Source organism: Equus quagga, chromosome 3, assembly GCF_021613505.1.
Source record: "Equus quagga isolate Etosha38 chromosome 3, UCLA_HA_Equagga_1.0, whole genome shotgun sequence".
NCBI lineage: Eukaryota > Metazoa > Chordata > Mammalia > Perissodactyla > Equidae > Equus > Equus quagga.
In genome coordinates, this window is record NC_060269.1 from 73,416,481 (window position 1) to 73,432,545 (window position 16,065).

At 38.8% G+C, this 16,065-nt stretch overlaps 1 protein-coding gene across 3 annotated transcripts in view; it reads left to right on the forward strand.

Moving 5' to 3' along the window:
- The window catches only part of MANBA (mannosidase beta), a 114,327-nt gene that overhangs the window by 43,220 nt on the left and 55,042 nt on the right, over window positions 1-16,065 (forward strand). For all 3 annotated transcript variants that reach the window (XM_046656848.1, XM_046656850.1, XM_046656849.1), the window contains exons 8-9: window positions 13,084-13,235; window positions 14,758-14,875. In XM_046656848.1, the coding sequence (XP_046512804.1) occupies window positions 13,084-13,235; window positions 14,758-14,875 (270 nt within the window). The remainder of the gene's footprint in view (window positions 1-13,083; window positions 13,236-14,757; window positions 14,876-16,065) is intronic.

Below are 16,065 nucleotides of genomic sequence, written 5' to 3' on the forward strand. Positions count from 1 at the left end.
CCGACTTGTTACTGATGATATTTTTTCACTTGTCTGGAGTGGGGTGGATGTGGAGAGGAAGCGAGCTTAAAGTGCAGCGTGGGAGACCGAGGTTCCTCGCGGGAGAGGCTCTGCGTAGTCAGGATTGTTTCTACTGGAACGGTAACCGAGGAGCATCTCAGAATTCGTTTGCAGTGAGAACTTTGAATAGTAGCTATGTCCCTTTGTCCATTTGAGTGGGATGGTAGAGGTTGGGTCGAAGGATCTCTTAGACCTCCCGACAGTCCCCTCTGTACAAGGACTGTGCCGAAGAGGAGATGTAAAAATGTGAGCTCCTTGCAAGTTTCAGAAATCCATGTTTGCTTTTGAAATTAGGATAAAGAGTGTAGATTGCTGCCAAATTTGGTAAGAGAGAGATGATGCCTAGGTCACCTTTGTTTCCATCGGGGGTGTTCTTCCAGGGAATTCTGGTTCCTGCCAGTCCCAGATTTCTTAATGTTCTCAGATGGTTTCTGACTTGCCAGTGTCTCAGCAGGCAAGGAATTTCACTGCTTCTTGCCATCATTTTCTGTGTCCTGGCAGGAATCTCTTAGTCTTCTTTCTTTCCAGCCTTTGTTCGGGGGGACTATGTCAGACTGGGATGAATTTTTTATATATTATGAAGTATCACACATATACAGAAAAATACAGAGTGTGAGTGAACGCCTTAATGAATGCTTAGGAAATGAGCACTCATGTGACAGTCACCTTGATCAGGAAGGAGGGCGTTACTAGCATCGCTAGCACCTCAGAAGCCCCCCACTTTGTGAGCCCTGCAACTGCTGCTCCTCCCTCCTTCCCAGAAACCCTCTGTCCTGACTGTTGACACTGTAGTTTGTTTCTGCCTGTTTTTAAACTTTATATATGTGGAACCACATAGTATGTGTTCTTTTGTGTCTGGCTAATTTGCCTCAACATTATATTTGTGACATTTAGATATGTTGTGTGTAGCTGTGGTTTGTTTATTTACATCGCTGTGTCATATTTCATTGTATTACACATTCTGCTGTTGAAATCTGGGACGTCTCCAGTTTTGACTATTCTGAGTAGTGCTGCTATACATTGTCGCTATGACCCTCAGAGCACGTGTGCCCAGCAGCATCTCTCCCGGTAATGCACTGCTGGGCCCAGTGCGTGGTTCGGGTTCCCGAGAGAATGCTCGGCTGCCTCCATACGGCTGTATTTCACCTTGGCTACACTGCTCACGTCTCGCCGGCACTCAGTATTGTGTCAGACAGGAGTTCTTTCCCTCATCACCGGCCCCTCCTCATCTCACCTCTATTGCCCTTGTTTCCTGATGGTTTCATTGTTATCCTGGACTTGCTTTATGCAAAAATATTCGTATTTAAAAATATCACTGTGGGCCGGCCTGGTGGCTCAGCAGTTAAGTGCACACGTTCCACTTTGGTGGCCCAGGGTTCCCTGGTTCAGATCCCAGGTGGGGACATGGCACCGCTTGTCAAGCCATGCTGTGGCAGGCGTCCCACGTATAAAGTAGAGGAAGATGGGCACAGATGTTAGCTCAGGGCCAGTCTTCCTCAGCAAAAAGAGGAGGATTGGCAGCAGTTAGCTCAGGGCTGATCTTCCTCAAAAAAATGAAAAAATAAAAAAAAATCATTGAAGTCCATCTTGCTTCAGTTTTATATCTTTCTTGCCCCTCTTCCAGTGAGATTAGACATATGTGTGTTGGTTTTTGTTTACTGGGTGTGTCACAGGACAGCAGCACATTCGACTCAGACTGAGGCCTAGGGAAGTGACAAGTTTTGGATGCAGCCCATGCCGCAGAAATGGACGGGATTGTGACAGAGTGCGGATGCTGTGGGGCGAGTGCTGGCCTCATTCCTTTGTGAACAGGGGAGAATATCTTGATGACTGAATTTTTTTTTTTTTATTGTTGAAAGGAGCAACTTTGGAGCAAATGGTTTAAATATAAAGGGAGGTAATAGAAGGAAAAGTTAACAGGCACTTTAAAAATAAATTAAAAAGAAAAGATAAGTGTTGAGATATTTATAAGTTTTGTCAAACAAGTCATTTCAAGAGGGACTTTAGAATGGGAGTCTGGGAGAGTCAGTTTTATCAGTTTGGGGAACTGACTTGATTTTTTAACAAAAGAGAAAGTTTTGTGTATAAATTGTTGTGGGAGAGGTTGCTCTGGGTAAATGGAATAAAAAAAACCCTTTCCAATCACTATGTTTGCCATTTTCTGTCCAGGTTAAGGAATATTTTTATCCTATAAATGGAGTATATTTCTTTGCCTAGGGAACATGTGTTAAAAGCATAATAAATATTTTTGAATGACAATTATGATTTACGTTTCTGGAAAATAGGAAATCCATTAGTTGATATTTCTCTTTAGCACATCTTACTTTGTAAGACTCTCTCAAGTATTCCCTATATAAGGTAAATCTTTTTGCTGAAAGCAACAGAAGGCAGTTGCTGTTTATGTTGGACCTCACATCAAGGTTCTCCACTTACACTATTGTAGGGGAATAGCAAACATAACGTAGTAGTATGCGTTCCACAAATAGAAATTGTACTGCCGGCTTCCCATCCGGGGAGGTTGCAGAGGGCCCGGCTGCAGCCCACCAAGGCGCTTTGTTTTGAATCTCACTTCCATCCTCCGCTCTCCTGTGCCCTGTTCATCTCTGTGCTGCCTGCAGGGGAGGGAGCGGGCACAGTGCCTGCGGGGCTTTTTCCTTTCCTTTCTGAGCGCTACTCTTTGCTCTCTAAAGACCTGAAAAGTATATAGCCAAAAAATATGGAATTCAGAATATAATTCAGGTGTATTCTGACCACTTCTGCACTTTTGCTCAATACTGAGATTCACAGAGGTTCTGAAGTGTGTCTCCTTTTGTATTTCCTCAGTTTCCTGGGGCAGCCATCACAAATGGAGTAGCTTAAAACATAAAGAATTTATTTTCTCACAGTTCTTGAGGCTGGAAGTCCCAAATCAAAGTGTTGGCAGGACTCATGTTCCTTCTGAAGTCTCAGGGAGGATGCTTCTGTGCCTCTTCGGGGTTGCTGGTAATCCTTGGCATTTCTTGGCTTGTGGCCGCCTTACTCTGATCTCTGCCTCTGTCATCCCATGGCCTTCTCCCCGTGTGTGTCTCTGCTTTTCTTAGAGGGAAACCAGCCATTGGATTAGAGCCCACCCTGATGCAGTACGACCTCATTTAATTAAATCTGCAAAGACCCGCTTTCCGAATAAGATCACATTCTGAGTTTCTGAGTGACATGAATTTTGAGGGGATGCTGTTCAACCCAGTATACCTTCCTTTTGTCTTTCTCCCCATCAAAGGTTAGTTAAACATTTCCAAAACAGCTCCTTGCGGTGGCTGACCCGGGTCGGTGAGAGGAGCCTGGGAGCACTTAGCCTGGTTATAGGCAGTGAAGTGGGTACATTGTGTGTTGACTACAGGTTGGCCTGTTTTTTATTAGTAGTATGTCCTGGCAATTCTATGCAATGTCAGTGATAAAATACTCATACCCACAAAATCTTTTGTTCTAAATTTTACCCACATGTGCGATTATTCTTGAGTTTTAATAATATATATGTAGGCTTTTTATTTAACTTAGCACATTTTATTATTAACCCTTTAATAATTGTTGCATTCTACATGGAAATGAATTTGGAGAACTTAGTTATGTGGTCGTTCCCAGGCTTGTGGAGACTCAACTTCATATAGTCATTTTGAAAGTAAGTTCCTAACAGTTTTGGATCTTTTAAACTTGTTTTGGACATAGTTTATGTCCACAGTCCCTGTCGTATTACATATTATTGCATTTAAAAGTAGATTAGAAACAATGATAGAACAGTGATTATAAAAAAGAAGAAACTCAACGTGAATTACTTCAGTGTGACCTCTTGGAGTTTTTATTTTTATGTTTAAAATTTTAAATAGAAAGAAATAATTGATAAGCTGGACTTCATTACAGTTAAAAAACTTGTGCTCTGCCAAAGACAATGTCAACAGAATGAGAAGACAAGTCACAGACTGGGAGGAAATGTTTGCAAAAGACGCATCTGTTAAACAAAATATACAAAGAGCTCAGCAATAGGAAAACAAAAAACCCGATTAAAAAATGGGCCAACACCTTAATAGAAACCTCACCAAAGAAGAGACACAGATGGCAAATAAGCATCTGAAAAGATGCTCCACATCGTATGTTATCAGAAAAACACAAATGAAAACAACAGTGCAATAGCACTACACACCTGTTAGAATGGCCAAAATCCAGAACACGGGCAATTCCAGATGCTGATGAGGATGTGGAACGACGGGAACTCTGAGTCATTGCTGGTGGGAATGCAAAATGGGGCAGTCAGTCGCTTTGGAAGACAGCCTGGCAGCCTCTTACAAAACTGAACGTACTCTTCCCATGCAATCCTGCAATCCGTCTGCTTGGTATTTACCCAAAGGAGTTGAAAACTTATGTCCACATAAAAACCTGCACGTAGATGTTAAAGCAGCTTTATTCGTAATTGCCAAAGCTTGGAAGCAACCAAGATGTCCTTCAGTTAATGAAGTGATAAATAGCCTGTGGTATATCCAGACAATGAAATGTTATTCAGTGCTAAAAAGAAATGAATTATCAAGCCATGGAAAGACGTGGAGGAACCAGAAGCCACTCGGAAGATTCAAGTACATGACACTCTGGAAAAGGCAAAAATATGGGGACAGTAAAAAGATGAGTGGCTGCCAGGTGTTGAGAGGAGGAGGCAGGGATGAAGATGTGGAGCACAGAGGGTTTTTTGGGCAGTGGGCCTACTGTGTATGACACCATAATGATGGCTGCAGGTCATTATACGTTTCTCCCAGTGCATAGAGTATACAGCACCATGAGCGAACCACATGTGAGCTGTGCACTTTGGGCGACTATGATGTGTCAGGAGAGGTTCATCAGTTGTGACAACTCTGTCCCTGCAGTGGGGGATGGTGGTAATGGGGAGACTGTGCATTGTGGGGGCAGGACATCTATGGGAACTTTGTGTACCCTCCTCTCAATTTTGCTGTGAACTTTAAACTGCTCTAAAAAAAAAATAGTCTTTATTAAAAAAAAATTTAGGGAAAAGTGTGAATTGTGATGTGTAACATGTAATACTTTGCTTGGTAAGTGAACTGTTGTGCAAATTTTAATATCTTTAGAATTGAAATTTATTCTTTATTTGTAATTTGTTTTAAATCTAAAGAAAAAATCAAAATAAAGCATCACATCAGAGTCAGCCCTGATGGCCTAGTGGTTATAGTTTGGCACACTCCGCCTCAGCGGCCTGGGTTTGGTCCCCAGGAGCAGAACCACACTGCTCGTCTGTCAGTAGCCGTGCTGTGGCGGCAGCTCACAGAGAAGAACTAGAAGGACTTACAACTAGGATATACAACCATGCCCTGGGGTTTTGGGGGGAAAAAAAAGAGGAAGATTGGCAACAGATGTGAGCTCAGGGCCAATCTTTCCTGCCAAAAACAAAAAACCAACCAGGACATCACTGGTATGCTTTAGTAGTGGCAGATATTAGAAAACAAAATACCTCAGGATTCTTTTTGATAGCACTTCAGATGGTTCATACAGAGATGAAGTGTGTGAGTCAATCAGCTATGTCCATGTAGAAGGGGCTAGAGCTGAAATGGACGGCTGCTGAGCTCACAGAAGATACCTTGAGACAACTGGGTCATTGTTTCACGAACCTCTGTAGTCAGTGATATAGGAGTGCTTGTATGTGGCCAGTATTCACAGTTCATACAAAAATCAAAGAGATTAGTGCCTCCTGGAAGTAATTCTTTGAACCTTGTGGAATTTGCTCTTTTGGAAATGTTTCTTCATATGTGACGTTTTCTGGAACTTTGGAAGAATTTTATTCATTCTTCTTAATCTCACCTCATCGTTGGAAAAAGCTGCAGAAAGACTTTTTGGACAATATGGAATTCTCATTTTGAAGGTAGACGCAGTAAAGCTAGATTTTGAAAAGTTAATGTCAACTTTGAAGTACTTTGTGCTCCAAAGAAAATGTGGATATGTGGATTAACTTAGATTTTGTCTTCTGCTAGCACAGTTTTTCTCTTCTGAATTATTTTTTTCCTGGTGTAGAATTTTGGATGAGGTTAATCACATAGAAATGTATTTGCAAATAGCTGGAGTCTGCCTTGAATAAAGTACAGTGAAACACCAAGCTTTAAAGCTCTTCTTCGAAGATAAGTGCACAGAAATTTTGGTGAAGGCTATTTACTGTGTCAAAGAGAAAATGTAAGGAAATGGACATTTACATAGAAAAAAAGAATCAGATTTTGAAGAAGAGTGCCAGAAGAAACAACAAAAGATGCTGATCTTACAGTGCCTGGGGAAATGAAAACAGCAGTGTTGAACACCCCAGTCATTTTCACCAAGAACGGGACGCTTGTTCTAAAGCAATGGATCAGATAATGTCTGTGTTCACAATTATTTAGCCATTTTCTCTGATTTTGCAGAAGAAATAGTTGAGAAGTGGAAATTTCTTGACCCTAGAGGCATTTGTAAACGGTTTGAATGTATCTCGAAAAAACAAAGGCGGCAGTACTACTACATTTTTTGGAATTTAATGTTAAGTGAGATTTTTATGACTCTCTGACAAACTTATCTTTATGTCTGATATTTTCCCAAAATATTTAAGTATCTTTGGCTTCATTTGAAAAAACATTTCTAAATTAAAATTAATAAAGTGTGTTTTATCATCAATTATGACAGATCTGGCTATATTCTTTATAGAACATAAGCATACAAAGATCAACTTTGACAAAGTTCTTGACATTTTTGAAGTTAAGGCTCAAAATAGCAAATATTATTATTCATTACTATAACAAACTAATATGTAGATATGTTATTTCCCTTTTTCAAAAACACGTTAATATGACTCCATTGCTTTTTCCTTTTTTATTCTATAATGTTTATTTTACTTAAAAAGTGGCAGAGTTATTCATATAAAGTTAAATAAAAGAAAACTTTTAATGTCTGCGTTTCTTTTTAGGCTGTTACCATTATTCATTTCTTTTTTTTCTTTTTTTTTTTAGATTTTTTTATTTTTCCTTTTTATCCCCAAAGACCCCCCATACATAGATGTATATTCTTAGCTGTGGGTCCTCCTAGCTGTGGCATGTGGGACGCCGCCTCAGCATGGCCCGACGAGCGGTGCCATGTCCGCACCCAGGACTCGAACAGGCAAAAGCCTGGGCCGCCACAAACCGGGGCGCAAACCCAACCACTTGGCCACGGGGCCAGCCCCATTTCTTTTCTTTCTTTTTTTTTCAAATTGGCACCTGAGCTAACATCTGTTGCCAGTCTTTTTTTTCTTCTTCTTCTCCCAAAGCCCCCCAGTACATAGTTGTGTATCTTTAGTTGTGGGTCCTTCTAGCTGTGGCATGTGGGACCCCGCCTCAGCATGGCCTGACGAGCGGTGCCACGTCGGTGCCCAGGATTCGAACTGGCGAAACCCTGGGCCGCCGAAGCGGAGCGCACATGAACTTACTACTCGGCCACGGGGCTGGCCCCTATTCATTTCATTTTATTATTATTACTGAAAATAATTTTGTCCTACAGGGAGGAGGGTGTTAAAAAGCGATCCTATCTTGTGTCAGATACTCCAAATATACGCTGGCCACAGAGACGGCGAGGAGGGCGCTTGGGGGCAGGCAGGGCTGTGGTACCGGGTGTCTCTCAAAGTCGCGATGGTAGATGGGAGATGGTTTTAGAAGGTGTATTTTGGAAATCCATGAAAATTATTTGAACAATATTTTGGGTAACATTTGCCAATATTTAGAAATAAGTGGTTTTTTTTTAAGGAGAAAATTACTCTTTTGAAAATCTAGTATCACTGTGACAGCGTCTTAGGTATTTGATTCTAGACAGCTGAGAAGTAATACCCAGTTTATGAGCCAGCGGTTCGCTCTGTCGTCATGTTTGGTCTCTCAGGGGAAGAACCTTGAGAACTCGATATTTACTTCTCAGTCACACGCCTCTTAAGCCCTTCAGTTAAGATATTCCTAATTCTTAACTAACTCTTTTCTAGAAAATGCATTTTGCAGTACAGCTGTCCTGTACTTTTAAAGTCAACTCTTCTATTTTAAACATGAAATCATGCAGCCAATTAAAAAATTATCTAGTGAGTTGCTAATAGAACCTTCAGCAACAGATAGAAAAGTTTGGAAATTAAAAATTTTAAAGTTCAAACTGCTTGACTTGCACATTTAGGTTCATAGATATTTACACCTTTTTTCTACTTCCAGACAGTAATTTACTTTGTTGGGCTGCTCAAAATATAATAACAATAGACACTTCACTCTGGATGCAAATATGGATGCAAAAAATTTGAAAAGACTCGGGGGTCTTTTCAAAACCCCTCCTTCAGAACCCATTCTTTTCTCTGAACTAGGATACCTGTTGTAGAAGGGGACTTTTGTGTTGTCTCTCAAGCCTGCAGAGGACATGGCAGTTGCTGACACTCTTCACAGACCCTCCAGTGGGACCAGCCGAAGACCGCCCAGGGCAGGGCTGGCCATGATGGCCGGCCTTGGTGCTCAGCGTCGGCAGGAGCTGCAGGGTTCACTTTGACCTGGGTCATTAAATTGTTATTGTGCAAGTTGGGAGATAGGAATAGCTGTCGTTTCACGAGCAAATTTGCCCATAAAAGAAAAAACATTGAAACATGTTTTATTGTTAATACTGTTTGTAGCATTAATAGATATAAAGAAATGAGTTCTATTTTCTAGATTAGTGGTTTTCAAATTTTTTTGGACTCAGGATTGCTTTACGTTTGTAAAAATTGTTGAGAACCTCAAAGTGCTTTTATGCAGGTAAATATTAAAACTGAGGATTAAATATTCATTTCAAATCACAATAATAAATCATGACATGTTATAAGTTATTTTATGAAAAATAAGTATATTTACAAAATAAAAAACTTAGAATAATGACATTGTTTTACATGTTTGCAAATCTCTTTAATGTCTTGCTTAATAGAAGACAGCTGGATTCTCATCTGCTTTTGCATTCAATCAATTTGCAATATGTTATTTTCCTTGAAGCATTTGAAGAAAATCTGAGTTCACACGGATATGTATTTGGAAAAGAGAAGAGGACTTTAATAGCCTTTTCAGATAATTTTGGATGTTCTTTGATGCAACACTAGAACTTAACAAGTGGTAGTTTCTTTCTTGCTTGCTTTCTTCTTCTTCTTCTTTTTTTTTTTTGCTGGGGAAGATTTGCCCTGAGGTAACATCTATGGCCAATCTTACTCTTTTTTTGCTTGAGGAAAATTAGCTCTGAGCTAACATCTGTGCCAGTCTTCCTCTACTTTATGTATGGGATGCCTCCACAGCATGGCTGATGAGTGTAGTGGGTTGTACCTGGGATCTGAACCTGTGACCTGGGCCGCTGAAGCAGAGCATGCAGAACTTTAACCATTTGGCCATGGGGTCGGCCCTGTTTTTTGTGTTTTTTTTAAAATAGCTAGGCTTTTTTGTTTTTTTTTTAAACTAGGAAAGATTTACCTTGAGCTGACTTCTGTTGCCAATTTTCCTCTTTTTTTTCTTCCCCGAAGTCCCAGTACATAGTTGTATATCTAGTTGTAAGTCCTTCTAGTTCTTCTATGTGAGCCGCTGCCACAGCACGGCTGCTGACAGACGAGTGGTGTGGTTCTGCACCCGGGAACTGAACCTGGCGCACCAAAGTGGAGCACGCTGAACTTTAACTGCTAGGCTGTCAGGGCCAGCTCAACAAGTGGTAGTTTCTTAAAGGTTAGTTGCAGTGTGGTGTCTGAAGCCGTTTCAATGAACTCTTCATTCTCTGTTCCATTAAAATCTATTGATGTATCTTGTACCCTTGATGGATCTTTTATCCATGTGTGATATTGTAATATAATGCGTAGGTTATTTGAAAAATGCTGATCTCTTGAGATTTCCAAATGTTAAAACATTTCATTGTATAGTATGACATTCACATTTGCTAATATCATCATTGCTGTCATCTGAAAAGTCTTTAAGTATTGGGAAACTCTCAAGCTCCTGGTAGTGGACACAAGTTTTCCTAAATAGTAATTTTTACTTATAAGTTTGAGTTTTTCTCATTCGCCACAATACTGTTACTTATTTTCCTTGAAGTGACAAGACTCACTTCATTCATTTTCAAGAAAATGTCTGCCAAATAGCCAAGACTGAATAACTAGTTTGCCTGGCAGTTCTTTCAAGTTAAAATGAAGTTTCATGACCGGACGGCTAATTCAGCTTACACCTCAAGCAGTGGCCCAGATCTTTTCCTAGAGCCTTGTGCCTGGTGCTTTATTCGTATTGCCCAATTCATCACGCAGACTATTACAATAATGTGTCCTCAAGGTGGTGATTGAATGGAATTAATAATTTTTACTGTGTCGTCAGGGACATTCTTCAGTGAAAATGGTTTTTTTCCTGCTAATGCAGGAAGGTGAAAGACATGGTGACTCCTAGCACAGCTGGGGGCTACCGCCTTGACCTCTGCTGAGGCACCAGCAGCGCTTCTGTGCTGTCAGGGCAAATGGTAACCCCGCTGTTGCAGGGTAACCTGGAGATTCAAAACAGCTCTTCAATGTTTTGAATATTTCAGCATCTCTTGTATTTTGTTGCCAATGATTCACGTATTCACGTAGATCCTCTTTGATGATTCAGTGTACTGAGTAACAGACAGATACAAACAAAACAGCAAGTCCGTTGTTCTGGAGATTCACCCATTTGTAAGGCAAAAGTGTGATTCTTCAGATGAGATGTCAGCTTAGTCTCATGCTGCAGCTACAGCTTTAATCAGATGAGTTCCTGTGTTGTCGCAAGGTGACGGTGCTGAGGTTTTGTTTTTCTGACTTTTCCTCCAGTAGGCATTCAGCAGTATCAACTGTAAAACTCTCGGCTGGTACGTGTGCTTCCCCAGCCAGTGCTGCGTGGCAGCCAACCCTATAAGATGCTTCTGGCTTTTGCATTTCTAGTTTGAAAAACAGTACAATACTATATAAAACAATATATTGTGACATAATAGAGCTTATCACATCTAAGTTTAAAATATTCAATTCCTTTTTCTTTATACTTTGAATGATTGGTCTCAAAATAACACTGCAACTTAACTGGCATCATAAATATTATTTAAAAAATGTTCCATTGCATAAGACACAAGATCAATTATTCATACTTATAAAGTTGAGAGAAATTTGGCTTTCATCATAACTTCATTTCTTATTTGTAATTTCACCCAGTTCCCCGGGAGTAGACCCTTCCATCCCTGAGTCAGAGGACTCTTGAAATGCCAGTTTCATTTTTTTTCAGCATTTTTAGATGTAGGCAGTGTTGTTGTAGGTTGGGAATGTTAGTCTTGAATCCCATTATAAGATAACAATTCATCCTTAAATTAGGAAAAAGTGTGTTATAAATAAATTTTGTTTTAGAATTAGATAAAATATTATTAAACTCTAAAATGAGTTTCAATTAAAATTAAAATTTTTATTTGAAAACTTGAAAATATTACTGTGAAACTAAAGGTACCCGGTCCCGTTGTGTTTCTGTGTAGGTTGCCAGGGAAAATTTGGGATTCAAAACAAGAACCTGTTGAACCATAATAAAGGCATAGAGGCTATAGCAGCAATCACCAGAGACAGCTAGTGAGAGCACAGTAGTAGTACTAAGAACAAACAATCCATGAAGACACACCTCTTCATACCCTAACCCTCTGTAGAATTAGAACACACAAGCCACATTCCATTAAGTGTCAGAGTGGTGATGTTATCACACATCGTGTAGCTTCTGGAAAGTTCCACCATACACTCAGAATGAAAGTGAAAAAGGCAAATAATGCTTAGCTTTCCTATGAAAACAGTTGGGAACTCAAGGACCCCCTGAAGGGTTCCCAGGGACCTCCTGTGGTCCCCTGGCCACTCTTAAAGAGCCACGCTTCTAGACGTTTGAATCCACCTTCAAAGAGCTTTAAAAGTCACCTCAGAAAATCACTGTACATCTTTTACGTTTTGCAGCTCTAAAGCAGGTATGATAATTCCACATTAAGATCCTCCTCATCCAGGCCTTGTCTGGTGATTCTCATAGAGTTAACTCTGATATCTTTTGTCATGTCATATTGATAAGGGCGAGGGTAAGAAAGTGGAAGAATGGTGGGTACTTTGATTACATGACATAAGTTGATTAATTAATTAATTGTTTTAGTTGGAGAAGAAATGTATAATCTTGGTTCAAGGCTAGGCTTTATTGGTGTAGAACCATGTCCCTAATTCCCTGACTGAGTTTATGACTGGAGAGAGTGAAGATTTGGATAAGAACATTGATCTTCTCTATCTAGGGTCTTGCTGCTGGGGCTTAACTGCTAGACTGTCACAGGACGGAGGTCTTGGCTTCCTCCCAGGTGGCAAGGATAACACGGGGGTGTGTCCTCCCCTCGGAACACTGCTCACCTCTCCGGTCCTGATATCAGAGCTCTCGAACGTTGATTTAATGTGATAATTAGTTAGGAGTAACTTGCCCAGTAAACAAAGTGGATTTTACAGTATTGTGCTATTAAGATTGGAAAGTTGTTAAGTTATGAAATACTATATTTCTATGTAGTATAGTACTACATTTCTTTGATTCTAAGATGCACATTTTGGCACATTTTAACAACACTGAAATGAGAACGTGTTTTTCAATCAAACATGCATCAGTTTAACTGGTGGCATCTTTTTTTTCCATTTTTGTGAAATAGTATCAGTTTCTGTTTTATCTTTGAAATGTTATCTTCAAATATATTTCTTTCGATGTAATTATAAATACCTATTTCATAAGGAAGACTACGGTATATTTCACTCTTTAATGGTTTCTGTATTTTTCTTCTAAAAAAATAACAGAATCTGGCAATAATTTATATATGTATTTTTTCTGAAGTGTGCACTTCCACATTAAGCGCTTCATGGCAAATAGAAAATTAACATTAAATTATATTTCAGTAAATTCTTTAAAAGTTTGCTTTCCTTTTTTAAAAATCTCTTTTGCTGCTTCTGTTTTAAATTTGATATTGAGTGTTTAATTCTGTTTGTAATAGGTTTATTTTAGGACAGTGGAACTTATAGAAGAACCTATAAAAGGGTCTCCTGGTCTGAGTTTCTACTTCAAAATTAATGGGCTTCCCATATTTCTGAAAGGCTCCAACTGGATCCCAGCAGATTCATTCCAGGATCGAGTAACCTCTGACTTGTGAGTGATCATCTTTCTTTTCTTCCTTGTGCTATATTTGTTCTTTTTGTTCCTCTTTTTATTAACAGTCCCACAAAGCTTAAGAATTACCCGTTTTTACTTTCTTTAGTTCCAGTGGAAGGAACTGAGAGGTAATACAGAATTCTAGAATTTTGGAAATTTTAGAATGAAAAAAATTTTTAAATAATATATTCCATTCTAATGAACTATAGATAGTCTTACAGCTAAACTGAGACTGCTGAAACCATCCAATTTTGAGAAAGCTATTGTATATTTTCTCTGGAGGAACAAGGAAATTACTAATGCACATTCAGGGTTAGTCTCTGAAAAAAATAATTTGGCTTTTTCAGTTTTTGAAAAGTACCTTAAATATTTTTGTGCATGCTTTTAAAAAAAATGGGAACCCATATGTACCTCTTCATGCTAAGATATTTGCATGTTCTTTTACTTTTCCTTAATACAAAAACCTAAAAAAATCTTTAAAATTCTAGATCTGGAAAAAAATTTAAAGTATTTTTCTGAAGCTTTGAGAATAGAACTTTACAAGAAAATTATATTTCCTGATTGAGTTTATAAACTATCATCTTTGTAATAGTGAAAATAAACATATTTAACTTACTTACAAATGTATAAATATGCACTGTGGCATATTATTTGATGCTTAGAACGTAGATGTGGTTGGTAACTAAACTCTAATTTTGCCAAAAGTTGTAGGAGTTTTCTTTTACTTCAGAATGTGTGTATCGTTTTGAAGTTCATATGAAAATGGAATTATTCTCCAGACGCAGACAAAGACAGTTTGCTGTCTCTTTCCTTTTCAAATGCTCCTCTTCTCTCCTGGCTGGTTTCGGTGGTGGCTGTTTGTCACAGCTGGTCCAGTTACTGACCCTGCCTATGGGTGCCTTTGCTGGAAAAGCAGTGCTCTGGGTCCCCGCCAGCCTGCTATTGGGTTTCCTCCTTCCTTTTTGGATGCTATTTGGAGATGGATGGTACATGCTCTCAAAGAGGCTGCAAATTTCTAGATTTTCCTGAGGGTAATGTGAATAGAAATTGGAAAAGCAGAAAGGAAATTTACTAGAGAAACAAGTACAGGACTGGAGAAATTGTAAAAAAGGAGATAATTGTCAGCGAGGTACTAATATTCAAACTTTGATTTTCATCTTACAGTTTGCAATGGTTATATAAAATTAGCACATACTTTCCGAGGTATACAACTGTATTTTTCTATAGGAATAACTTTAAGACAAAAGTTTAGTTTTAAAAATAGTATAATAACATTACTGAAAATTTAGAAAGAAAAGATATCACCCATAATTTTTCTAGGTTTGTTTATTTTATGTGGTTATAGTTAATGAATATATAATTTTGTCTCACTTTCTTCACTTAGCATTAAATCCAAACCATCCTAATTTTAAAATGTGTTTTTCTATGTGTTTGCTAACCACAATGTGTTTTATAAATCTTTTTTTTTTAACATTTTCAAATTTTCAGATTAGCATTTGTTTTAAAAACTTCTTTATAGATTGCGCCTCCTTCTGCAGTCTGCTGTGGATGCGAACATGAACACTCTCCGGGTGTGGGGAGGAGGGGTCTATGAGCAGGACAAGTTCTACGAGCTCTGTGATGAACTGGGGATAATGGTGAGTGGCTGGCAGCATTTATTTGTTGGTGGGTCACTGTAGCCTCAGTTGGACCTCTGATGCTCTGAATGGGCGATATTGCTCACTCCTTCTTGTCTCAGAGCCAGGCATGATGTTGCATTTTTTTGTGAAGGAATAAATGACATCTTGCAAACCCAGAGCCGTAGCTGATAGCAAACATCATAATTATTTGATTATTTTTAAATGATAGGCATTCTATATATTAGTTTAGTTATATCTAAGTATATATCTATCTACATTGTCTTTGTAATTTTCTTTGTGATATGAGGGTTTGCATAAAAAATAAAATATTTAAAAATTTTAACCGTAAGGAGATCTATCAAGAACTAGAGAGAGGAAAAATAGTCAATAAAGAAAAAATGTGCTTAATACTGTTAAGTACTCCAAAATTTATTTGTTTCCAGATATTTTTTGATTTCTCCTTTAATTTCTTCAATGATCCATTGCTTGTTCAATAGCATATTGTTTAGTCTCCACATCTTTGTCCCTTTCTCAGCTTTTTTCTTGTAATTAATTTCTAGCTTTATAGCATTATGATTGGAGAAGATGCTTGTTATTATTTCAATTTTTTTAAGTTTATAGAGGCTTGCCTTGTTTCCCAACATATGGTCTATCCTTGAGAATGTTCCATGTGCACTTGAGAAGAATGTGTATTCTGCTGTTTTTGGATGAAGTGTTCTATATATGCTTATTAAGTCCAACTGTTTTAGCTTTTCGTTTAGCTCCACTGTTTTCTTGTTGATTTTCTGTCTGGATGATCTGTCCATTGATGTGAGTGGGGTGTTGAGGTCCCCTATTATTATTGTGTTCTTTTTAATATCTTCTTTTAGGTCTGTTAATAGTTGCTTTATGAACTTCGGTGCTCCTGTGTTGGGTGCATAGATATTTATAAGCATTATTTCTTCTTGATGGAGTGTCCCTTTGATCGTTATATACTGCCCCTCTTTGTCTCTCTTTACCTGCCTTATCTTGAAGTCTACTTCGTCTGATATAAGTATTGCGACACCTGCTTTCTTTTGTTTGCCATTAGCTTGGAGTATCCTCTTCCACCCCTTCACTCTGAGCCTGTATTTGTCATTGGGGCGGAGATGTGTTTCCTGGAGGCAACAAATTGTTGGATCGTGTTCTTTAATCCGTCTTGCCACTCTGTGTCTTTTTATTGGAGAGTT